The sequence below is a fragment of the Ambystoma mexicanum genome, chromosome 1p, assembly GCF_040938575.1.
Source record: "Ambystoma mexicanum isolate Mex_15411 chromosome 1p, UKY_AmexF1_1, whole genome shotgun sequence".
In the NCBI taxonomy this organism is placed as follows: domain Eukaryota; kingdom Metazoa; phylum Chordata; class Amphibia; order Caudata; family Ambystomatidae; genus Ambystoma; species Ambystoma mexicanum.
The window spans coordinates 1,505,992,897-1,506,019,890 of record NC_090921.1 but is presented as its reverse complement, the minus strand read 5'-3'; the positions used below and the strand labels follow the sequence as shown (position 1 = coordinate 1,506,019,890).

At 47.6% G+C, this 26,994-nt stretch overlaps 1 protein-coding gene across 5 annotated transcripts in view; it reads left to right on the top strand.

Annotated features, from left to right (window-relative positions):
* USF1 (upstream transcription factor 1) overlaps positions 1-26,994 on the top strand; it is a 1,351,219-nt gene that overhangs the window by 595,073 nt on the left and 729,152 nt on the right. For all 5 annotated transcript variants that reach the window (XM_069607201.1, XM_069607199.1, XM_069607200.1 and 2 more), the window contains one exon: positions 2,424-2,511. In XM_069607201.1, the coding sequence (XP_069463302.1) occupies positions 2,424-2,511 (88 nt within the window). The remainder of the gene's footprint in view (positions 1-2,423; positions 2,512-26,994) is intronic.

Here is a 26,994-nt window from a genome sequence, read left to right as displayed (position 1 = left end):
AGTCCTCGGTCAACTTCGGAAGATGTATTCCTGGTGTTTTGAGGTGGGCCGCAACTAGATTGCGTGTCCAAAGACGTTTCTGCGGGCAGTAAAGGCTACCTTCATCTGGACCTACGGATGTCGCTCTTGCAAAGGGGTGCTACTGTAGTCACTGAAGAAAAACTCGCCCTTCGTGTAGGTGTCGAGTATGGAGCAACTGCACTGCAAGGAGCTTGTGCGAGGCTCGCAGATTCCAAAAAGTGGAGTTCCAAAAGTGTGGCCTGACGCTCAAATCGAGGAAGACTTCTCACAAAAGGTATCACGCAAGGCGTTAATCCTGTGTTGAGCAAAGTCCCAAAGCAAATCCGTGTCTTCCATGAGGGCGCCAACACTCTGCTGGAGCCTCATGCATTGGCGGGCACACTGAGTGATGCCATGCTAGTTCCAAACGAGCCGAACCGCGTCCCGGGCTGTGTTCGGGTTAATTGGGAGGTGTCCCTATTAAGAACATTTGTGATGCTGCAACATGGTCATCCATACACACGTTTACCAGGCATTACTCTCTGGATGCTTCCCACACTCAGGATGTCTCTTTTGGCAAGGCAGTCCTTAATTCAGCATGTCTAAATTCTGCACCCTCCTCCTATCATGTACACTGCTTTGGGAGTCTGTCAAAAATGAGGAATGCGTTGGGGGACACAATCCATTTGAAGAACAAGTTACTTACCCCTGGATATTCCTCCAACGTATTCCTCATCGCCCTCCCAACCTACCCCTCTTTTGAGTTTGCCATGCTATTACAGCTTTCTCTCCAACAAGGCTGAGTACCGTCCTGTCCGTGTTTGTGGGCACTTCTGATACACAAAGGGAGGGGAAAAACAGAACTGAGTCCAACGGGTGCCGTGCAAGATACTTATAACATAGGATGACGTCACCCTCAACGGAGACCTCCGAGGGGCATCGACTCGACGCCATCGACGCAGGGCACAATCTGCCGGAAAAAAATTCCGATGCAGCCGAAGCTGGACATTACATGTCAAAGATGAGGAATACCTTGGAGGAACATCCAGTCGAAAGAACGTTACCAGGGGTAAGTAACTTGTTCTTCTCTGTAATAGACCTTAACCTTTAGAGTGCTTATGTCATGGCCTGCTTGGGATGACGTAGCAGGTAAAAGTGATGCAAGTGAGTACAATTGCTAAAATACAAACATTATTTTATTAGTAGGAGTTGCCAAGTATGGGGATGTGAATTTCCAATTGTACAGCCTTATTTTAGATTCTTACCCTTAGGTTAGAACTATGCCTTTGTTTTATCTGATTTATCCTTCCAGGGATGTCATGAAATTGACCGCATTAGTCGATACCTTTCAATAACTTCTAATTGTGAATTTTAAACATTGTTAAAATAGCTCAGAAGGCTCTCATGCTTTTTAGTTATTAGATGATCGGGTCCAATTGAAATGATGTTTAAAACTAGGTAAACACTTATTTAATTGGTCAACTGAGCTTGTTATAGTCTGCTGTTGGTAACTTTAAAGGGAAGTTTGATGCATAACCTTTGTTGAGACAACCTTTTTTTATGTATCAGCAATTCTTTGTAGGACTTTCCATAGGGCAAACTCAGTTCAGCTGCGCATAGGAAATACGTTTACCTGTTGACTGCTGCTTGGGCATGTGTATATAGGCTTAGCCCCCGCCTATTACCAAAGGAAACCGAAAAAATATACTCCCTGATCCATGCGCATGTCAATAATAGATCAAGCAATTCTGTTAGCCGCCTTAAGTATTTTAGCAATGATGCGTGTTCAATTGTACATGAGCAGATCAAGAAAGACTTCAATTCCAAACAAATTGAGAGATTTGTCCTAAACATTATACAATTATTATTATTGTCATTGAAAATGCTAATCTAAGCTCCAAACTTATATTGACAGTGTTCATTAGTCATGTTTTCACAGTGGCGATAAGCCAAACTAGTATTCACATATGTGCACAATGCCCTTGAGCGGACTCTTGTCTTGACCTTGTAATGGTCCTCTTCAATCCTGGGTTTATTAATTCTTATCAAGCATCAAACAATACACATCTCTTGAATACTTCTCTAGTGTGCACTAAGTCGGAATGATAATGCAGTGGTCATGTAGACCTTGCTGAGAGCAGCGCTCATTACGAGTGTAATCCGTACTAATTTGAATACTTGTGCTGTTGTTTGACATGCTAATGGGCTTCCCACTTTCGAGGACGATTCAGCGACCTGCGTGCTTTCACAGTAAGCGGATCATGCTTTTTAGTTATTGGATGATCGGGTCCTATTAAAATGTTTAAAATTAGATAAACATGTTTTTAATTGGTCAGCTGAGCCTGTTATAGCAAGCTGGTTGCTTACTTTATAGGGATGTTTGATATGTAACCTTTGTTGAAACAACCTTTTTTTATGCATAGGGCAATTCTTTGTGATGATGTCACCACAAGAAGTTTTGCAGACAGGACCACAGCGATCGATCGCACCTAGAACACACCCTTATTCACCGTGAGTATCTAAAACATATTTTCATCCCATATTATTGTAATCCTCACTCGTCAATAACCTCAGACGTGTTGTGTATCATCCCACTGCCCGGTGGTGCAAAACTATAGAAATTCATCTCCACTTCGTTCTGAATGTAGTTTGGATTTTTACGCTTTGGTCTTTATCTCAGTGAGCTTCTTTCACTTTATGCTAGTAGTGTTATCCATTATGGGTGAGAATCATTAATTCAGTTTGCATGGCTAAAACATGTTAAATCTGCAGCATGCTCTTTGTGGTAGATCGTTTCCTTGATTAGTTATTTTTATTAAACCTTCTGGTTGTTAACCAGTGTGTTCTGATATATTTTGTTTTTTAACAACTTAGGTTGATAAGCGTGGCAACTGGTACTTTTCAGTCCGATAGTCATAAAAAAAAGCATTGGTACCAATTGTTTTTGTAAAGTGCAATTGGTGTCTCTTAGTGCCATCATATTACTGGTATTAAGCTACCCTTGTCTTAAGCTACATCATGTGTTCTTTTCTCATTTATTTTGTTATTTCTAATACTTCTATATTGGTATTTAACCCATTTCGAGGGGATTGGGTCCTCCAACGTATTCCATATCTATGACAGGTAATGTCCACAGCTGTGCTTCTTCGGAAAATCTTCGGCGTCTGCGTCCTGCGTCGATGATGTCGATGCACCGTCCCCGAGGACCTCCTCCGACGGCCGACGTCACCCGATGTGATAAGTAGGACACCCGTAGCCTCAGTTCCGTTTTTTCCGCAAACGTGTTCGCTTCGTGAATCTCGGCGCTCCTCGACTCTTTGGAGTTTGCTGTATTCTTCTCGGTTCGTTGAACCGGTTTGGTTTTTGTGAAGACCTGTTCATGGCGATATCTACTTCGTCTTCAACCCCGCGTCAGGGCTTCAAGAAATGCGGGGACTGTGGGTCCAAGATGTCGGTCACGGACTCGCACGACGCCTGCCTCTGGTGCCTCGGGGAGGCCCACGATACGGACTGTGTCGACTGCTCATGGCCAAGGCCTTGCGGGAACGCAAGAAAAAGCTGTCGGTAGGTCGGGTGTCTAAGCCCCGGAAGTCGAGGTCTACGGGGCTTTCGATGGATGACTCGAGAGGCGACTCTCCACGTCATCGTCGGAAGTCCAGTGGGTCTCCTTCCAGGAGTCGGTCTCGCCACTCCTCCGCCTCTTCGAGGCATTCCAGGAAGTGCCGGCATCGGTCACCTTCCCCGTCCTCTTCCGAGGACTCCACCCGTCGGCAGGTCGCTTATCCCACCATGTAAGCGACACCCGAGCAATGGGCTTCGTTCGGGAAGCAGATGTTAGCGATTCTTGAATCGCAGGGCACTGATCCGTCCGCGCCTCCGAGTGGGGTCGGTCGGCACCGGTCGAGAGACACCGCTCGTACGCCTTCGGGCTCGGGAGGTCGGCACGGCTCGCGGGAGAGGTCCCGCTCGGACAAGGGTAGCTGTTCTTGCCATGCCCGTTCCAGGTCCCGGTCCTCGACGCACTCGAACGCATGATCCTGTGCCGTCTTAGAAGAAGACGTCGACGCCTGTGGTGCCGAGGTCGTCGACGATTTCTCTCGAGGCTCCGCCTCTGAGGGGGTCGTCGACACTGTCGGCGCCTAGGTCGTCGAGAGACCCGCTCGGAGCTCCGGCTTCGAGACCTGTGTCGACGCCGTCGATGCTGGCGGCGCTCCAGCTGATGTCGACGCCGATTCGCTCGACACCGTTTCTGTCGACCCCGGCGCCGACTTGTTCGGCGCCCTCGACGCCTTTCGAGACGGTGGTGTCGGAGGGGGCCCTGTGGCACGGGGTTAGCCCCTAGAAAGGCTCTGGCTAAGGTCAGGCATAGCTTTGGTCCCCAGGTGTCTTCCTCTCAACGCCTGGAGTACATTTCAGAGGGTGATGAAGGCTCTGATGAAGGCTTGGTTCCGGTACCAGATGAGCTTCTCTCGGGCCATAGCCAGTTTGATGACCTGAGGCAGTCACTGCATGATGCCAGTGGACTGGACACCTCTCCAGAGGTTGAGTTTTGTATTCCGGAGCCTGGCACTCATGCCGATTCTTCATACCGGCGCCTTATGTCTCCGGTGACCGAGTACTTGGGATGGTCGGCTCCCCCAGGGGAGTTCGTTCAGGGTGATCTCACGGAAATCCTTGATCTTGGTCCCCCCACTGGCCCGGTACTGCCGTTTCATATGGCTCTGCAGAGAAGGTTGGCAGCGGCTTGGACTGCTCTGGAGAGTCTCCCGGCAGTGGTCAAGTCTTTGTCGCGAAAATACAGTCCAGCCAGTAGCGACCCCTGCTACTTGTCCAGGCATCCCACTCCGGAGAGTTTGGTGGTGCAGGCGGCTACGGCCCCGGCAAAGCAGACGTGGTATCCTACCATCCCTCTGGATAGGGACGACAAACGTTTCGACGGCTGGGCGAAGAAATTGTTTTCTGCAGGATGTATGGGGCTTCAGGCGGCCAACTCCATGTGCCTTGTCTCATTTCACACACACTCTGTGGAACTGTGTTGCATTAGCGGCTGAACATATTCCTGAAGGGGACGAATGGGATGGTTTCCTTGATATGGATCAGGATGGCAAGGATGCCATGTGTGAGGCTGTTTAGTCTGGTTTGGACATGGCAGATTGTGTCAGCCGGTCCATGGCGGCGAGCACCATAATACGCTGGTTTGCGTGGTTGCGGAAGTCTCGGTTCGCTCCTGATGTGCAGTCCCGGCTCCTCAACATGCCCTTTGACGGTGAACATCTTTTTGGCAGCAAGTCTGACGAGAGCCTTGAGAGGTTGCAGACCTCCAAAGCTGCAGCGAAGTCGTTGGGCGCTGCAGTTCGGCAACCTCTGCCTTTTTGTCCTAGGGGACAACAATGGAGGGGAGGTTCCTTTCACTATTACTCATCATTCAGTAAAGCGAGAGGAGCTAGCAGTCAAAGAGGCCACCGTAAGAGTGCCAGAGGTGCCAAGGCCGCTCGGGCAGTTGCCTCTTTGCCCTCAGGCAACGCCGCAGCCCCTACCACTCAGTCATGAGGCCAGGTCCCATGGTTCGCTGGTTAGGGGAAGGCTGGCGCAGCATCTTGTAGAGTGGCGTGCCATTACTTCAGATGTGTGGGTTCTGGAGATCATAACCCACGGCTACTGTCTTCCCTTTCGGGAGAGGCCTCACGATAATCCACCTGGGAACCTCTCTTTGAAGAGTCCAGATCCGCTCCTTGCGCAGGAAATTCAAGCCCTACTGGAGAAAGGCACCATAGAACTGGTGCCTGTAGCGGAGAGGAACAAGGGATGGTATTCCCCTTATTTTTTGATTTCGAAGAAAGACGGAGGATTGAGGCCCATCATGGACTTGCGCGGTTTGAACAAACTCCTCAGGAAGGACAAGTTCAAGATGCTTACTCTCTCTCAAGTCCTCCAGGCCCTTCAACTTCAGGATTGGTTGGTGTCTCTCGACCTCAAGGACGCTTACTTCCATGTGCTGATCCATCCCAAGCACAAGAAGTACCTGAGGTTGGCGGTTGGCGACTCGCACTTTCAGTTTCGGGTCCTGCCGTTCGGATTGACCTCCGCCCAGAGGGTTTTCACCAAGCTCATGGTGGTGGTGGCAGCGCATCTCAGGAAAGGGGGGATTCACGTCTACCTGGACGATTGGTTGATCAGGGGGAGCTCTCCCAAGCAAGTACTGGATCATCTGTCCGTCACCTGCCACTCCCTTCACAAGCTGGGCTTCTCCCTCAATTTAAAGAAGTCCCATTTGACATCAACACAGTGGCTCCAGTACATCGGAGCAGTGCTCGACACATCCCTGGGGCAGTGTCCCCCCCCCCTCCCCCAGGTGAGGGCTCTTCACATTCAGCAGATTGTGCACAAGTTTCAACTTGCCCAGAATCTCCCAGCGTCCGGGTTCTTGAGACTGCTCAGCCTCATGGCATCCTGCATTCTTCTGGTGCCAGAGGCTCGTCTGCAGATGAGATCTTTGCAGTGGGCACTCAAGCTCCAGTGGTCTGTCCTCCAGCAGGCTGTCGGACCCTGTTCAGGTGCCGCCCTCGGTCGCCCAGGACCTTCTGTGGTGGGCCGTCGAAGGCAATCTGATGAAGGAGGCCCCATTTTGGCTGCCCTGACCGGAGGTGACGATCGTGACGGACGCATCCCTCACGGGATGGGGAGCTCATGCCAACGAGTTGACAGTCAGCGGTCGTTGGTCTCCGTCGGAGTCCAGACTCCATATCAATCTGTTGGAGCTGAGGGCCGTCAGGCTTGCCCTCAAGGCTTTTCTGCCGACTGTGCGAGGAAAGTGTCCTGATTCTAACGGACAACACGGTGGCCATGCACTACGTCAACAAAAAGGGGGGGGGGGGCAGGGTCACTTCCTCTGTGCAGGGAGGCGATGCAGCTCGAGTTCTGGGCCATCCAGCAGGAAGTTTCGATCTCGGCTGTTCATCAGGCCGGAGACGACAAGGAGACGGCGGACGCTCCGAGCAGGCAGAGCACGATCTCTCACGAGTGGGAGCTGGCTCGGGAGATTCTCCTGGAGATCTTTGCCCTTTGGGGGACCCCTCAAGTGGATCTCTTCACCTCCAGTGTCAACAGGAAGTGCGAAAGGTTCTGCTCGTGGGAATTTCCTCCAAAAGCGGCCTTAGGAGACGCGCTCGTGGTGGAGTGGTCATTCCCACTGCTGTACGCGTTTCCTCCAGTCCCCGTCATCCCGCAAGTACTGCAGAGGTTACGGCGGTTCGGTTCCCGGATGATCCTCACTGCTCCGGCGTGGGCCCGGAGGACATGGTACCCGGACCTTCTCGACTTGTCCATCTGCCCTTCACGTCGTCTTCCATACCGAGACGATCTGCTCTCACGGGACTGGGGGGGTCAGGTTCTCCATCCAGAGGTCAGATCCCTCAACCTTCATGCTTGGCTTCTGAAAGGTTGAGGTATAAGGATTGGGACCTCCCTGAAGACGTGATGGAGGTGTTGCTCTCGGCCAGGCGGCCGGCAACAAAGTCTCTATACCGTTGCCGTTGGAGAAAGTTCTGCGACTGGTGCAGAGTTAAGAATGTGGATCCTTTTGAGTGTGACATTCCCATGGTTCTGTCTTTTTTGCTTTCCTTGGCCCACAGGGGCTTGCAAGTGGGGACCATTAAAGGTTACCTGGTGGCGCTGTCCATATTTAAGCGCTCGTCTGAAGAATGTTCCTATTTTAAGATTCCTTTAATTTCTCAGTTTTTGAAAGGGCTCACTAAAGTTTCCCCGTCACCTTTTCTGGTGCCCGGTTGGGATTTGAACCTTGTTCTTAAGTTTCTTGTGGGTGCTCCGTTTGAGCCTTTGCATTCTTGCCCTTTGAGACTGTTAACTCTGAAAACTGTGTTTTGGTTGCGGTTACTTCCGCTCGCAGAGTGAGTGAGTTACAGGCACTTTCAGTTAAGCCACCCGTCACTGTGTTTCATAAGGACAGGGTTGTCCTTAGAGTTCGTCCTTCCTTTCTTCCGAAGGTGGTTTCGGGATTTCATTTGAGCCAGAAGGTTGTTCTTCCGGCGTTCTATCCTCCTCCACATCCTGGTAAGGAAGAGGAGAGGCTCCATAGGTTTGATCCTAGGAGAGCGTTGAGCTTTTATATTTCGCTCATGTCCCGGGTCAGAGTGGACGATCAACTTTTCATTGGTTACGCTGGAAAGCGTTTGGGACAAGCTGTGACGAAACGGACTGTCTCGGATTATTTTAGCTATGTCCGAGTGTTACCGCTTGGCGGGTAAGGACCCTCCAGGTGGCTTGCGGGCCCATTCTACCAGGGGAGTGGCTGCGTCTACTGCCCTGCAGAGGGGTGTTCCTATTCGTCACATCTGTGATGCAGCCACCTGGGCTTCAGTACATACTTTTGTACGTCACTACTCCCTCGATTCCATTAGAGGGCAGGATCTGGCCTTTGGCAAGGCAGTCCTTTATTCCGCAATTTGATTGGACATGCTAAATTTGTGTTCTAAATTCTTTTCCCACCTCCTTGCTTGGTACTGCTTTGGGAGTCTGTCATATATATGGTATACGTCGGAGGACCCAATCCCCTCGAAGAACAAGTTACTTTCTTACCTGGTAACGTTCTTTCAATGGGATGGTCCGACGACGTATTCCTTCTCTCCCTCCCTACCTTCCCCGCTGCAGAATTTCTTTCGCGATTGCAGCTTGCATTCCGCAAGGCCTTGTGTGTCTGACTGGCAGAAAACTGGTGGTAGACGTTCCGGGGGAAAAAACTACAACTGAGGCTACGGGAATCATGCGTCCTACTTATCACATCGGGTGACGTCGGCCGTCGGAGGAGGTCCTCGGGGACGGCGCATCGACGCAGGACTCAGACGCCGAAGATTTTCCGAAGCAGCACAGCTGTGGACATTACCTGTCATAGATATGGAATACCTCATCGGGCCATCCCATCGAAAGAACGTTACCAGGTAAGAAAGTAACTTGTTCTTCTATGGGTTTGAAGAATGTTTCTAGAGCCATCAAGGCAGGGTTCAGGAAGATCAATCAAAAGACCAATCAAAACTATTAGAAAAGTGGAAAAGCAGTCAAGACTATACTTTCAAGAGGCGATCAGGGTAGTTTTGGATGTTATTTCCAGTGCCCTATTGGGAGGGCTTATAATAACATTTGTTTTAGGTGCAATTTCCATCAAGTTAGATCAGACACTCAAACAGTAGGGGGTGTGGCTTTGAGGGCTTGTCGAAGGTACAGCTAGTCTCTCAAGTCCACACAGTATCTGAAGAATATACTCTAATATAAGGTCCGGTGATAAAATAAATCTGTAGAGCAGATAGACACTTTAGAATACAATGCGAGTATGTTTAAAAGCACATAGGGGTGGATGCACAGCACTGTGCATCTCCCAGTTATACCATAATTAGTATCACATTGAGTGAGAACAGCAGTTGGGCATGTGTCTTGGCTGTGCGTGTGGCTGTGTACACTTCCATAGTACTGTAACATGCACAAACATTCTCCAAGATTTATTGAAAGGGATGGTCTAGTAAAAATGTTTATTTAAAAAATAGAGGGGCAACATAAAAAAAAATACTAGCATTCTCCGTTTTAAAACTTCCTATTTAAAATTTTGAGCTATTCAAGCTCAAAATTCGCAAAAGCAAGCACATGGGCACATTTTGTGAAATGGATGCCCCGCCTGTGCTGGCTTTTGCTTTTGCGGCACTAATGAAGGAAAAGCCAGCCAGCTGTAGTAAACAAAAGCTACCGCTGGGTGGCTTTCCCTTCATTAGTTCTGTAGGCGGAGGACGGGGACCAGAGACCAGAGCAGGAAAGCTGCAGCTGAATCTCGGTAAGTGCTATTTCTTTTTTTAAAAAAAAATAAGCACTAGCTGCATTTTTTTTCTGAGTTTTCCGGGCTCCTCTGGCTCGGAGGAGCCTGAGAAACTCGGAAAGAAAAACCGCGTTGTTTTCCAACACAACCGCGTTGTGTTGGAAAACAACCGCGTTGTTTCTGCCTGAATCTGCTTTCCCATTTGGGGTTCTCGGGCTCCCCAAGGGGAGCCCGAGAGCCCCAAATGGGAAATCAGCTGCAGGTAGAAACACTACGCGGCATGTAAACATAACCGCGTTGTGTTTCTGCCTGCTGTGGCTTTCACTTTGGGTCTCCGGTGCTCCCCTGGGAGCACCGGAGACCCAAAGTGATAGCCACAGCAGGCAGAAACACACGCGGTTGTGTTTGAAAACGCTGCGGTTTTTCTCTCCGAGCCGGAGGAGCCTGAGAAACTTGGAAAGAAAAACCGCAGTGTTTTCTAACACAATAACGTTGTATTTATGTTTGCGGTCGCTTCAAAAGCGACCGCAAACATAAATACAACGTTTTTAAAGCTGAGGTTTTATTTCTAAGTTTTCCGGGCTCCTCCAGCCCGGAAAACTTAGAAAAAAAAAGCAGCTAGTGCTTATTTTAAAAAATAAATAAATAGCACTTACCGAGATTCAGCTGCAGCTTTCCTGCTCTGGTCTCCGGTCCCCGTCCTCTGCCTACAGCACTAATGAAGGGAAAGCCACCCAGGGTAGCTTTTGTTTACTACAGCTGGCTGGCTTTTCCTTCATTAGTGCCGCAAAAGCCAGCACAGGCGGGGCATCCATTTCACAATGTTGCCTATCTATTTTTTAAATAAAAATTTTTACTAGACCATCCCTTTAAGCTCATGCTCCTTCTGCATATTTAGAACATTTGAGTTGCAATATTGATTGTTTAGAAAGGTTAAAGGCACAATGCTTACTTATTGACGTGTCTGTTGTATAAACACATACCTATAACTTTTATCTATACAATATTCGTTTGCAAGCATGATTTCTGTGTGCAAACTTTTGGGTATGCACAAAATAAAATAGCTTGTATGGTTAAATATGCAGAAAGATGGCACAGCCATTTGATGTATACAACATGAAACGGCAAACCTGTGTTTTGCACAATTCTGTGCTTTTCCAAGGCTTCAAGTTGTACGCAAGGTAAATTCAGTCAGACTAGTGTAGTCTTCAGTATCTTTTTTGCACCCAGGGAAGGGCCAATCGGGTAGCTGGGAACATAGATGGAATCTGCCAGTGACTGCAAGTGTTCTCCCAGTAACTTGTGCCTCTTCCAGAGCTGTCGCCATTTTTTTCTCCAGTACCCGGTCCTTTATTGCTGCCCCTCCTCGCCCCCAGCCCCCACGACATCCCTCTACCCCACTCCAGCCCCCACAGCCAGTGCTCCAGATAAGATCTGGAAGTGGGAGTATTTTCTCCGTCTTTTTTAAAGTTGGGAGTAAAATGATTTTTTAGGGAGTAATATTTTAGTCCAATTCCCAATGGGAGTATTTTATATGCAGGTAAACATGTTTTAACTGGAAAATGTAAATATTTTTGTAAAAATTATTTCTTTTCAACTAGTTCATGCACGTAAAAAGGTGCGGGTTAACTTCCTGCCATCAGTCAGTAATAATAGTACTTTTTTCTTGTGGTACTACGTGCACTACTGGTCCAAACATATCCATGGAGTTTTGTGAGAGAAAGCTATTTTTTGTTGGGGGTATATTTACTCCCTATTTACATTTTTTGGGAGTATTTGCCTTTTTTTAAGGAGTAAAAGTGGCCAATACACTCCTTATCTGTAGTGCTGCCTGTTAGGGAGAATGGTCATTTCTGTGCAGAAATCCTCCCTCCGTATAGACCCCAGCTCTTTTGCTGGACTTAGGGCTTCTTAATTTTAACTCCTGAGTGAGTGGAACCTTTTTCTCCCTTTCTCATGTGTTTTAACCTGTTTTGGATTTTGTGTTTTCACTGTTTTTGGAGTCTGACAAGCTCCATAGGCATCTGCTTTTTGTATAGTGACACACATCACCTTCAGTGCAATGTCCCTGGGAGATCATTTGGATTTCCCTTAATGTTTAAATGCCTTTTCTTTGGTGGACTACAGTTCCCAAGAATAGTAAAGTGAAATTGACTTTACTTACCTCATCTCTTTGTAGGTGCAGCACACCCCATAGTATGTGGAGTGGTAGCGGTGTTACTTATTAGCCCCTTATCCTACTTTCTCATGTAACATTTTCTGTTGCCCTCACTACTTTAAATGGCTGGTGGTAGTGGTTTACTTTTTCCTACCATTGTGCTTTTCTACCGCAGGCTGAACCCTCGGCTGCAGTACAGCACCCAAGGGGGACCATTTTGTCAAAATGGCCCCAGTCTTCTTTTTTCACCATTTTCAGTTTGTTAGGTCTTTCTTAGCTTTTACTTTGTGCGTTGAGACAGGTTTGAGCCCTTTGTTTTTCTTGCCTTTGGTGGGCTTCAGCCCTGTAGCCCGCCCCTGGCTCCAGTGTGTCTGGATAGACAGAATGTGAGGGAGGTGTTGTATATAGGTTGTGCTTTTGAATGTCTATCTGTGAAAGCCTGTTGTTATCTTCATGTTAGTGCCACTTTGGCTTGTCATAGGACTGCACCATTCCATGTTAGAACTTCATTTATTTCATCAGCTATGAGGTGCTAGTGCATTGGAATGTTGTTCTTTGATTGTGGAGTTGGACCCTGGACATTGCTGTGCTGGGGGTCTCTCTCTTTCCTGCATAAAATAAAGCTGACATGATACATTGATGGTGTGACCTGCTATCATCTTTACAATGGCGACGAGGATGGGATATTGAATGAACATTTTTTTGAAGCAGAGACCCCCAGCCTGCAGGATCAGAAGTTTGTCTGCAGATTCAGAGGAGCCAAGGGAAGGAAGAACGGATGTTCAGAAGGCGGCCGTTCAGGTGACTGTCGACCACTGTGTAAGCCGCGGTTTTTCGTTTTGTCGACCACTGTGTAAGCCGTGTTTTTCGTTTCTGGAAAAGTGAAACGCATCCGCTCATGGGCGCAGGCGGGCGCCGGCTCCGTTCGTTCCGAGGGCTGCATTGCAGAAGGAGGTCCTGAAAGCGGTGAGGAATACCCCTGCACCACGCGGATCAAACCGCGACGCAGAAGACCCTCCGGGACCCCATTCCGTGAAGGTACGTGCAAAGCGGAACCAGCGGAATCGGCGGCGGCTGCAGAGGCGAGTTTCGGCTGCTCCCGAGTGCGCAGTGTGAGGTGCTCCTCCCTCTCGTCACACGGAAGCGGCGTGATCCAACATGGAGACAGGCCCCTCAGATCGAAGGCTACTGATAGGGCCAGGAGGGGAATCCACCACGCCCCACTGTCATGTGGTTGCAACGTAGAAGACAAGGAAATGCGATCTCTCAGCGCGGCCTTGGCGCTGAGCTGCTGATGTGATTGTCGCTGTCTGGGAAAAGTTTTTTTTTTTTTTTAAATTTGCCCAGGGCCCTCGCGGGAAGGCAAATTAGGCTTGGATCACCATAGGTACCACAGGTGAGGAACGGCACATTACCTGCGCGTCAACTGGCAATACGAATATTTAATTACAGTGTGCCCTATTGTTCACGAGGAATTGGTTGATAGAAATACTCCAAGGATATGTTACTGTAACCCTGCTTAATATTGTATCTTAGCATCTTGGGAGTGACTTACCTGCTGATATACGTACCATTGTGAAAGAAAATGGGTAGAAACGATGGCACTATCTGGAGTTCCGGGTCCACAGGTGTTCATGCCCTCACCAGGTCCCCCAAGAATTAAATGGGTGCCTTGGAAAAGGGGTTTTCTTCATTACGTTAAGGCTACATGCGGAAATGGCATGTCTGTTGAGCGGAAAGTAGCAATGTTGATGCATTTTCTGGGTTATGAAGGGCAGAGGATATACGACACTTTGCCTGACATTTCGGAATTGGATATAGAAGAAGGTGTCAATGACTTTGATCTTGCTCTAATCAAACTTGATAAACATTTTGAGGCTAAGACTAGTACGGTGTTGGAAAGATATCATTTTGGTATGAGATGCCAACATGAGGGAGAATCTGTTGAGGACTATATAACTGCCTTGAGACATTTATCTTTACATTGTAAATTTGGGAGTGGTTTAGATGAACACATAAGGGATCAGTTTATGATACACTGTGCAAATGATAAGATACGTGAAGAGGTCTGGTTGAAAGATGATCCTAATTTAGATGAAGTTATCAGCATTGCAAAGAAAACTGAACACACACTACAATGTGTGGCAAAGTTGTCTGTAAAGGAAAATAAGTCGGCGGTAGGAACTGAAGTGTTAAGGGTGAGTGATAAGAAAGAAAAGAAGAAACAGAAAGTTAGACCCAATAGGCGTTATGATAATAACCAAATGAAGGGTGGGGGAGCTGAGCAGACCAATAAACGTGCCCAGAAGGATAGCTTCCAATTCAATGCGAAGAGGGAAGATAGACTGTTTTCGTTGTGGGAGTGCATGCCACCTATCAACATCTCCCATATGTCATGGGAGGCGTGCCAATTGTAATATATGTAAGAAGTGGGGTCATTTCGAAAATTGCTGTAAAAACTATCGGATAGGAACAGATAGTAAAAGAACACTTCTTGTTGAAGAATATGATGGTCCATCCTCAGAGGAGGCGGATATTTCAGAAAATGAAATTGTCACGGTCCATATGGTAAAATGTTTAGAAACTGATGAATGGGAGCATCCTTCAGCATGGATAGAGGTGAATGGTCATTATGTTAAGATGCTTCCTGACTCGTGTTCTAAAATCACTCTAATGTCCAAAATAGTTTTTGAAAATGTGATTGGAGGTGCCATTGAACAGTTGCGCCCGTCCGATAAAAACCCAGGGGGATATAATGGTGATAAAATAGAGATATTAGGATGTTGTGACGCCGAATTCAAATTCAAAGGGAGAGTAAAGCATGGAAGAATATATGTGACAAAGAGAGGACAAACATTGTTGGGTTGGAGGGAACAAAGAGGGTTAGAAATCAAGTTAGATCCCAATGGTGAAGAACAGGTTTTCAATGTGGTCTACCCTCCTGAGTCCAGAGGTAAAATACCCAAATGTGAAATGATAATGAAATACCCCGAAGTATTTAGGGAAAAGGTAGGATGTATTAAGGGTATGGTTCATAAGATCGTGATGAAGGAAGTAAGCCTGTTGCCTCAAAGCTTAGGCCGTTACCACTGTCAATGCGGGAAGCAGTACGGGATGAATTAAGAAAGCTTGAGAAGGAAGGTATTATTGAGCCGGCCAAGGCAGTAGAGTGGATATCTCCAGTAGTGGTGGTAAAGAAGGGAAGTGGAGATTTGAGGGTGTGCATCGATTTGAGAGAACTTAATCGGTGTGTTGTAGCAGATCGCCATCCATTACCTAATATGGGTGAGCTTTTAAGTAGGATTGGGGATGCTAAGTGTTTTGCAAAACTTGACATGGCAAGTGCTTATCATCAAATTGGTTTGGATAATGAGTCTCGCAAGTTAACCGCTTTCATTACGTATGAGGGCATATACCAATTCAAACGCATGCCAGTGACACTGGCATAGGAGTGGTTATGTTACAACCAGATTTTGATGGGAAGGAAATGGTGGTGATGCATGCATCCCGCATGCTAAAGGGTGCAGAATTAAATTACTCTGTGCTGGAAAAAAAAGCTCTGGCGTGCCACTGGGGAATTGAGAAAATGAAAAATTTTGTCTGGGGACAAGAATTTGTCCTAAGAGCAGATCATAGACCGCTCAAGTCGATTTTTGAAAATAAGGGACTTGACAAGGTATCAAGGAGAGTGGCTGGATGGGTAACAAGACTACAGTGTCATAAGTTTATAATCGAGGTGGTTGCGGGTAAAGAAAATGTCAAGGCTGATCACGCCTCAAGAGTGAAAGTTGAAGATAATGTGACCGATAATGACAGAAGCATTTATGGTGAAAATGAGATGGTGTTTGCGACAGTGGAGGGCATAATACAGAAACAGGAATGGATTCAAGCTTTAAAGTCTAGTGAGATGTGGAGACGGATTATGACTTTTATAGAAAGTGAATGGCCAGAGAAAAGACTATTGTCGAGTGAAGAAAGGTCAATGTGGGAGGTGAGAAATGAATTATCATTGAAGGGAGAGTTATTATACCGGTGGGACAAATTGGTTGTTCCGGGATGTTTGAGAAGTAAACTAATAAGCCGAGCACACCAAGGTCACATAGGGATATGTAAAACCAAAGAAGTAATTAAAGCTGATTACTGGTGGCCAGGGATGGATCGTGAAATTGAAATGGTTGTAGGTGCTTGCACTGATTGCGTCAAGTCTGGGGAAAAATCTACTTGCTAAGTCGCAACCAATGGAGAAAACTAATACTCCAGTAGGTGTGTGGCAAGACTTGGCTATGAATATTTTGGGTCCATTGGATATGGGTGCAGGCAAAGGAAGGTTTGTCCTAGTAATAGTGGATATTTTTTCTAGATGGACTGAATTTAGGATTATGAGGGAAGTTACCTGTATGCGGATAATAGAATTTCTGGAAGATGTTTTTGAAAGAGAGGGCTTACCCAGAAGTATCCTTACAGATAATGGCCCGCAATTCGTGGGAAAAATGTTTTTAGAGTATCTTAGCAAATGTGGTATCAAACATAAAAGGACACCCTTATACTATCCGCAAGCGAATGGAATGGTTGAGAGGGTCAACAGATCCATCATGGATGCTATTCGAGGAGCGAATGTAAGTGGACTTGACAGGAAGGTAGCGGTGAGAGATAGATTGTACGAATTAAGGATGGCTCCGAGGATTGAGACAGGAGTCAGTGCATTTGAATTGATGAGAGGACGGAAAGCTAATACCTGTGTATCTCCCGCCTGGTTGGGTAAGGTGAGAGATACAGATACAGTGGTGAATGATGTAAGGAAAAGGATGGATGCCGGCAAAGATAGGTGGGTGAAGAGGGTTAATGAGAAAAATCCAAAAAGGAAAACTGTGGTTGAGGTTGGGGATTTGGTGCGCGTAAGAAGGGCTGTAATCTCTAAGAAAGGGGAACCACTTTATTCAGAACCTGTTAAGGTGACAAAAATTTACAAGAATGCTGTATGTGTGGAAGGTGGTCAAGTCTGGAGCTTATCTAGAATAGCGAAGGTAAAAAGATGAGTACACAATTTTGAAAACTGTTTTTTCCATAACATAAATGTTGTAATTTTTCCAATGTGTTTTAACTGGTAATGAATGTTAAGTATTAATTTGTAATGAAGAGTTTCTTTTTAGGGGAGGGAGGTTTGTTGTATATAGGTTGTGCTTTTGAATGTCTATCTGTGAAAGCCTGTTGTTATCTTCATGTTAGTGCCACTTTGGCTTGTCATAGGACTGCACCATTCCATGTTAGAACTTCATTTATGTCATCAGCTATGAGGTGCTAGTGCATTGGAATGTTGTTCTTTGATTGTGGAGTTGGACCCTGGACATTGCTGTGCTGGGGGTCTCTCTCTTTCCTGCATAAAATAAAGCGGACATGATACATTGATGGTGTGACCTGCTATCATCTTTACAGGAGGGTCCCGAAACGCTGCTGTCCTTTGTCTATAGGAGTGCCTGAACAAAACTAGTTCTGATTGGCCAGCTGCTGCGTGATTGACAGCCTATGCTGTGTGTGAATGGGAAATATTGCTGAGGTTCTTGGGACTAGAGGCAGAGTCGACCACTGGAAGAAACATCCAAAGAAGAAACCGTGAAGAGAATCCCGCTGCAACTTCCTGGACCTTCAATTGCTTGGTGAAGCCCTGCTGCTGTGCTGACCTCCCTTTTCACCTCGACAGAGAAGCTCTGACGGAATGACTTCTCCCCTTGTGTTAGTGGGACCAACTAACCCTGAGACGAACTCCACTTTGGCGCAATCCCCGACTTGATATGCCTCTCCATTGCTGCAGAAGCTCAATGCCAGGGGTCAAGTGTCCACCACCGAGTGCAACGTCTGCTGCGAAACGAATTCGGCCAAAAGCTCCAGGACACTCCAGAAGCAGAAAATCCTGATCCAGAGTCCCCTCACCAGAGTGCAGGACAGAGGGAGCAAGGAAAGCCCAGCCTCTGTTCACTGTACTGCATCAGTGCTGTTTGCGAAGCGCTAAAACTGCGAAGTGCCGCTGAAAAGAAGAGAACCCATAGCTGCCAACGACCTTTCCGAGTACTGCCGCAGGAGCCCTCCAGACGTCGTCCTCTTATCCCCACGACTGAGGCTCTGGACCCGGGGTCTGCTTGGCTGTAGCAAGACAGAATCCAGCTGGACCCCTTTCTTGTAACTAAAGGTACTTTTTGGGGCTTGGGGGTACTTACCTTCTCGCCTTAAGTCATGCTGTCTCACTTGAGACTTGCACCTGCTTTCTTTCTGAGTTGATTTCAACTCCCTTTGCACCATTTTAACAGCCTGTGTTCCTACAAGTGATTTTTCTAAACTCTCTAACTTTGTGCAAGACTTTCTATCCAAGAAGTGCATCAGAACTATAGACTGTGTCCAAATGACTTAGGCTGTCCTAGCTCTCTAAAGGCACTCTTTGAATCCATTGACTTTGGTATTGCTTATGCCCCCATATGTTGTAGCTTGTTGAATATTGTTACTGCTGGGAATGGCTTATCTGGAGTATTCAGTTGTCCTCACATGTTTTGAGAAACTGTTGTAAGCTTTTTACTCCCCTTAACCCTTCTTTTCTGCAACTCAGAATCTACAAAGTATATTGGTGCGATATATAAATGCAAATACTATCCTTGTAATTGAAGTCACCTTAGGGTGTAGGAGAAATGAGCATATCCAAAGATTCACTGGCTTTGATTCTAAAAAGTAATTTCAAAGTATACTCAAATTATTACAATCCTTTGCCTTTTTAAAGAATGCTTATTTAAAATGTATGTTAAGTAACTATTTTTCTGATGTTTGTTAATCTGCTTAGAATCACATGCTGTGCATAGGTCTGACATCCAGTGGTCACTGCGGAGTATTGCATTTTGTTTTTCGTAGTCGAAAAGGGGACGTCGACAAGGCGTGTCTGTAACACTATCCCTATAGTGACGTGCGTTGTACCCACAATCCCTCACGCGTCGAGGTCCCTCAGATTGTTTTTTTCCGCCCAGTTTCTGGTCGCCTTTCGCGGAGCTCCTAGAGAGACATTGCTATACTTACCACGGACCTCGGTCCTTTTGTCATAACTTAATATACTGGTAACGATCCCTCCCCCTCGACGTTAGCTGTGAAGCTGTTTCTCCGCCGAACTATTTTCGACGGAGAGGAAGAGCGGAGGAGATCCTTCGGCGCTGCCGAACACGTGGCCTGGCCTCGACGGCCAACTTACAGTAGGGAGAGTGGGGGTTAGAACTTTGTCTCTTCTCTTTGAGAATGTCTTTCTTTCTCCCTTTTCTTTCCCTTGGGGTTGTTATCGCCAGCTATTATTGCCTCAGCTATGGAGAGGACACCATTTAAGTTTTGCCCACGCTGCAGGGGCAAATATACTTGGAAAGATAAGCACAAGCTCTGTAATCGTTGCTTACCCCTCGATCACATAGAGAACAGCTGCGCAGCCTGCAAGCTCTTAAAACCCAGGACTCTTAAAGAACGTAGGGTTAAGAGGTGGGCGGACTACGCGATGTCGAAGTTAGTTTCCTCACCCGCTGCCGCTGTTACTGAAAGTGACGAGGAGTGCGATAACTCGACGTCCGTTACGGAAGTCATGAACCCCCAGAAGGAGCGCTCACGCTCCTCGTCGTCCGTCCCCGGCCCCGACGGGCTCGGCTCACGCCCTGCTTATGGGGATGAACACCCCGGCGACAAGGACGCACACAAACCCCATAAGGCTAAACACACTACCCACGGCTCTTCTTCGTCGAAAACGAAGGATCCATCAGCGCCGAAGGGGACGCAGGGCACTCCGGCGTCTACCGCAGACCGTAAAGGTCACAAGCCCCACCCGCAAACGCAGCCGCGACCAGCGATTGGGCTTCCATCTAACACGGGCGCTACCCCAAAAACATCCGACGCAACGCTCCATAGAGCGACCGTCGAGGTACAACGCGCAACGCACACAACGTCGACACCAAAGCCCTCGACGGACAAAATCGTGGCCGAGAGCCTAGCGAGAATTGTCGCCGAAGACGAACGTACGCGGACGACGAAACAAACGTCGAATACCGCGTCGAAAAAACACAAAAGTAGCCAGGATCTGCCCCTTTCTCCAAAGGACGCTTCCGAACTACCTGAAGGCTTTTCAGAAGGAGACGGGAACCTCTCGTCGACGTTGTGGGAGCGTTCGAAACGATTCGAAGGCGAAAACACTAATTTCCCCCCTCTAGACTATTCAGGGGTACCCCATGAGACCCTTGAAAGACTCCATTCTTGCATGGAGAAAATGGAAAGGTTTCTAGGAAACCAAGACCCACCCACTCACAAAAGACAAAGAGAATGGCCACAGGATGACCCTAGAGTCAAGATTCCTAGGCTGGTTGACCTCACTGAGGAGGAGCAATACCTCCAAGAAGATGAGGAGTGTTTGGGTGGAGAAGAAGAGGTAGAACTTGAGGAAGAGGGGTTCGAAGAAGATCCTTACACCACTCCTACAGGGTTTGAAGAGGATACAGCTACCTCGCAGCCCTGGCATTCACCGTCAGTGCAGCCTTGGCAATCCCCATCAGTACAGTCAGACCCTGATGCCTTTCTCCCTTCTCCTCTCAAGGATTCACATGGGAACTCCTCTCCCATAGATGACCAACCTTCACTCAATGCACTATTGCGCAAGGCAGCAGCGCATTTTGAGATTGATACAGGGGAAACTCTTCCAGACATTGACTTTGTAGAAAAAGTCATCAAAGAAAAAGCCCCTGTTAGCCAATCTATTCCACTCCTGGCTTCTATTAAAAGAAGAATTTCTCCTTCCCTTACTAACCCAGTTTTAGTAAGAGGGGTCAACCCTAGAATAGAAAAGCTCTTCAGCCCTTCATCCTCTGACCCTTTATACATCAGAGGACACTCTATTCCGGACTCCCTTGTGGTTACCAACACAAGAAAAAGAGCAGGGGTGCCACTATCCACTAGTGAAGCACCTCCAGACAAAGAAGGCAAAAAACTCTACGCACTGGGGAAGAGAATCACGACCTCCGCCGCCTTCTCTACTAGAATTGCTAATAACAACTCACTTTTAGCTAGCTACGCAGATGCACAGTGGAACAAGCTGCGCAGCGAAGCAGAGGAAGCACCTGAACCTCTGCGTTCTCGCCTGCTAGCTATAATATCAGAGGGCACACTGGTAAACCAGGGCATCGTTAAAAACTCCCTAGATGCCGCTGAGACGGCTGGCCGCTCCCTAGTGCAGGGAATACTTCTCAAGCGCCACGTTTGGCTACGCAATTCAGGTTTTAAGCCCGAAACCCAAGCCTCCCTCATAAATAAACCCATTGAACAGACGCATCTGTTTGGAAAAGCAGTCGATGAGGCCCTAGAACATGCTAAAAAAGAGTTTGATACCATCAAGACTCTTGATCAAATTTCTAGGCCCCCTAACAGGCGAGGCTATGGTAATAAACGCTCCTTTCGTGGCCAAAGACAGCAGCAGAACCAACAACAACAATATTACTCTGGCTCCAACTGGCCCACCAACCAGGGTAACACCCAGTTCAGTCAAAGAGGCCAACGCCGTGGCAAAGGAAGAGGTCGTGGCTCCAGCCCCAGAGGTTCCACGCCCAATACCAGCAAATGACCCGAAAATTCGGGTCCCCTCCCATGCATCACCGGTCGGGGGCCGGTTAACATCTTTCCTTTCAGCATGGGAGGGAATCACGTCAGACCGTTGGGTATTATCCACCATAGCCCACGGATACTGCATCGAGTTCAACGGTTCCCCGAAGTACAAACCCCCACGGAACCGGCGCATGACACCGCAACACCTCTCCATTCTTCTTCAAGAGGTGGAAGAACTACTGAAGAAAGAAGCTATAGAGCCCGTCCCCCTATCACAGGTAACAGAAGGTATTTATTCAGTGTACTTCCTTGTACCCAAAAAGGACTTAACCATGCGCCCTGTATTAGATCTGCGCCCAGCGAACATTTTTGTCAAACCCCAAAAGTTTCGTATGGTGACCTTACAGGAGGTAATCCCACTGTTATCACAAGGGGATTACATGACAACACTGGACATGAAAGATGCATACTTTCATATTTTAATGTTGACATCGCACAGAAAATACCTCAGGTTCAAAATAGAGGACAAACACTACCAGTTCAGAGTACTACCCTTCGGGATAGCATCTGCACCAAGGGTATTCACGAAAGTACTGGCAGTGGCAGCGGCCCACCTGCGCAGATTATCCATCCCGGTATACCCTTACCTCGACGACTGGCTCATAACAGGGGATTCTTACGAAACATGCTTCTCCAATACCCAAAAGACCGTAGACCTTTTGTCCCAACTGGGCTTCTCCATCAACGAAAAGAAGTCCAGCTTAGACCCCAGCCAAACCAAACAATTCCTAGGGGCTCTAATTCGAACAAGGGACGGCCTCGTATTCCCCTCCAACGAGAGGGTCCAAAACATGCTGTTTCAAATTCCCCATTATGTAGCAGGCCGAGAGGTGACGGTACGCAAAGCAATGCGCTTGCTAGGGAGGATGGCGTCATGTATTTATTTGGTACCTCACGCGCGCCTGCGCATGCGCCCAATGCAAGAGTGGCTCTACAGCCAGTGGTGTCAGGCCAGCGGACAATGGGACGATCTAGTGGTGGTCTCGCAGGCCTTGGTTCTCTCGCTACGGTGGTGGACAAAAGAAAACCTGTTATTAGGGAAAACTTTTGCCACACCCGCAGTGGAAGCCACTCTAACCACAGACGCATCCCTTACAGGATGGGGGGCTCACCTATCCCATCAAACGGCACACGGAGTGTGGACTCCGAGTTTAGCATCCAAGCATATAAACCTGCTGGAACTACTAGCGGTGTTCAAAGCACTGAAAGCCTTTCAGGAACACTTACAAGGAAAGACAGTGATGGTCCTCACAGACAGCACCACAGCCATGTACTACCTCAACAAGCAAGGGGGCACTCACTCTCCAGGACTGTCCAAGCTGTCCCAGAATATATGGAAGTGGGCTCTCAAACCAACATGTTCCTAATAGCACAACATGTACCAGGGGAACTCAATCTGCTAGCAGACAAACTCAGCAGAGACTTCCCCCTGCCCGAAGAGTACGAATGGCAATTGCACGAAGACATCGTCTTAGACATCTTCACGCAATGGGGATTCCCGGATATAGACCTGTTCGCAACCCTGGAGAACTCACAATGCCAAAGTTACGCCTCCAGGTACCCCCAGAACCAGTCCAAGGGGAACGGTCTGTCGATTCAATGGTCAGGGAAATTTGTTTACGCCTTTCCCCCGACTCCCCTTCTCAACAAAGTGGTGCGCAAGATGCACCAGGAGCAGGTTACCATGATACTAGTGGCCCCAATGTGGGCACGGCAACCTTGGTTCGCTCACTTGATGGAGATGTCCCTATCTCCCCCAGTGAAACTTCCCTGCCCGTACAACATGCTGTCACAAGACAAGGGCAGGACACTGCATCCATGCCCTCAGACCATGAACTTAGCAGCCTGGCTCCTGAGATCATAGAATTTGGACATTTACAACTCCTACAGAGATGTATGGACATCCTCAGGGAAGCCAGAAAACCTAATACTCGACACTGCTATTCTAGCAAATGGAAAAGATTTGTTATCTGGTGTAGAGGTACTAGCATCAACCCAGTTGACTGCTCTCCTACTGACATTATTCTATACTTGACCCATTTACTGGATTCAGGTTTAGTGTTCAATTCCATTAAAGTCCACCTAGCGGCACTTTCTGCATACACCACTTCCCAACTTAAAGTGTCGTGGTGGAAGATACCAGTTATCAAAGCCTTCATGGAGGGGGTAAAGAGGATACACCCTCCGATAGCTAACCCAGCTCCCGGATGGGACTTAAATGTGGTACTTTCCAGACTCATGGGCCCTCCCTTCGAACCCATGCACAAGGCAACTCTTAAAGATATCACCCTTAAGACTGCTTTCCTAATAGCTATCACCTCCATTAGGAGAGTAAGTGAACTACAGGCTCTTTCTGTACTAGACCCCTTCGTAACAGTTCACAAAAATAAAGTGGTTCTACGCACACACCCAAGGTTTGCACCTAAATTCATCTCGAAATTTCATGTAAACCAAACTATAGAACTACCAACGTTCTTTCAAAACCCTTCCAGCTCGGGAGAAAAAAGTCTGCATACACTAGATGTACGCAGAGCTGTCATGTTCTACATGGAAAGAACCAGACCACTGAGAAAGACTAATCAGTTCTTTGTCTCGGTGGCAGCAGGAAGAGAAGGAGATGCGGTCTCAAAATCCACTATATCTAGATGGATTGTTCAATGCATCACTCTCTGTTACACTCTTGCTAAGAGAGAACTACCCTTCAAGCCAAGAGCACATTCCACTCGAGGCACTGGGGCTTCCATAGCATTCATTGCAAATGTTCCCCTTGAGTCCATCTGCAAAGCGGCTACCTGGAGTTCTGTGCACACCTTTACAAAACACTACTGTCTAGATGCACACTCTAGATCTGACTCCCAGGTGGGACAGGCAGTATTAAGACATCTTTTCTCTACTGTTCCTTCTCATAACCCACCGCCAACTCCGGGTACTGCTCGCTAGTCTATGCACAGCATGTGATTCTAAGCAGATTAACAAACATCAGAAGACAATGCATTACTTACCGTAAAAGCATTTCTGATGGTTGTATCTGCTTAGATTCAGATGCGCCCACCCTTCCTCCCCGCTCGGATGGAAGGTACATAGACTTCCTTTATATCTCTCTTTTCTGTACTCAATCACGTCTATAAGGCTCCCTCAGGGCAGAAAAATACAAACAGAGGGACCTCGACGCGTGAGGGATTGTGGGTACAACGCACGTCACTATAGGGATAGTGTTACAGACACGCCTTGTCGACGTCCCCTTTTCGACTACGAAAAACAAAATGCAATACTCCGCAGTGACCACTGGATGTCGGACCTATGCACAGCATGTGAATCTAAGCAGATACAACCATCAGAAATGCTTTTACGGTAAGTAATGCATTGTCATAACTGAAAGCTTGAGTGTAAGTGTTACTTCGCTACTTGTATTTACAAATTTCATTTGTACAGCTCACATTTACCCCTCTTGAGATAGGCCTGGCTGCTCAGTCACACTATCAACTTGTGTAGTAGAGACCTATACCAAAAGGTGGGTTACCTAATACCAGGCAGATGAGTCTTGTGTAGTCTCACCCAGTTTCACTGCACCAATTCTTACCTAACACTGCCCTCGCCCTAATGACGTAACTGTTGGCCAGAGACTTGATCTTCCAGCTGACAAACTACCATCCTGTGTCGCCACGATACAAATGGTATAGGGACCTAGTCCTGAGCCCATTTCCTGTCATAAAAGACATGCACTATTTGCACCCGGGGTGCGAATAGTAGTCACCCCTCTTTTAGGGGCATGTAGGGTGGGTAATGCCTATGTGCCCTAGTGGGGGTCCTCACTTCGCTCGGGTCTAGCTGGAGTTGGTCTGGCAGGCAGATATTGGCTCTACACGTCCCTTAATAATATGGGGGTGATGACTATAACAAGCACTGGTACTCATGTCTTGGAGTTTAATTTGAAACAGTTGGTTGGTTTTCTTAGGAAAACATTTTATTTCTTGTTCAACAAATGCTTAAATTTAGGTTTTGTTCTTTGTGACATTGGGATTCTGGAGTATGAGGCGTTCATGGAGGATATACCAGGAAGGCTTGTGTTGTCTCTCCTATTATCAGTTAAAAAGCCAGCTAAATTATCAAAATAATAGTTAACAGAATCTTGAGAAGTTATTACCCTAAAGAAAATGGAATGGGAATCACAATGTCACAAAGAAACAAAAAATTAAGCTTTTTCTAAACCAGGAAGAAATATTGTACATATAAAAGGCATAGGTGTTGAATGTTCACAAGGCACATCAAGATATAAAATACTATGGGCCTCATCACAGTTCGCCGGTAATTGAGCGCAATTTCTGCTTAGTGGATATAGCTTTACCGCCGGATCTTGCAGCGGTATTAGCGCCACATCACAACCTGGCGTGGACGTGTGCCCGATTCTGGCGGTAACACTGTTAGCACCCGGCGGAAACTGCACCGAAATAAGGGTTACTGCCGAAGAACCAGTGCTAATATCGCTATCGCCGCAACCCCAGTGCTATTAGCACTGGCTGAAATTGCATCATCGCTGGAACGGGATGGGATTTATAAATGCCATATCATATATTTATTGTAGCAGCCATTTTGAAAATCACAATACATCAAATTATCTCCACTTCCTGCAGCCATCCGGTCGTAGAAAGAAGCGAGAATGTCTCAGGGGAGGTTCAGAGGCAAGGTGGCAGAACATTGTCTGCGGAAACCAAAATTCAGTGAGGGGAAGCTGGTGGTCTTCACAGAGGAGGTCATTGCCCACTGCGATTAAAAATATGGCAGTCTGCAGCGTAAGACTACAGGACATTTTAAGGACAGCCATCTGGCATGTCATCAGCCAGAAGGTTACTGCAGTGGCAAGTGTACCCCGTGAAGGAGAGGACTGCTGCAAGCAGTGGAACGACCTGAGGATCAGGGTGCGGGCACTGCTGTTGCATCACCGCCAGGCAACCCTGGCGACTGGAGGAGGCACTGCTCCTCACTGCCTGGGAACAAAAGTGCAGCACGGTGCTGGACATGGAAGGAATAGAGGTAGTCTGCAGTGCGGAGGCGAGTGCCAGCAGCCAGGAGGCAGGAGGTGAGTGAACGCCCCCAAACAAAAGTGCATGCACAAATTACATCCCAATATAAGATGCCCCAGTGGACAGGGACACATGTCAGCAGACCCAGAAGCTGGGCATGCCAACAGGGTGGAGTGATGGGGTAGCACATCAGCCTCCCTCCACAGCAGCCATGGGGCAGGGCATCAAAGGCAACCCTGAGCATCACAACAGCGGGGAGGGGTGGAAAGTGACCTATCCAAATGCCATGCACACCACATCCTGCTGGTGCACCCTGTACCAGCGAGATTGTGGAGCATGAG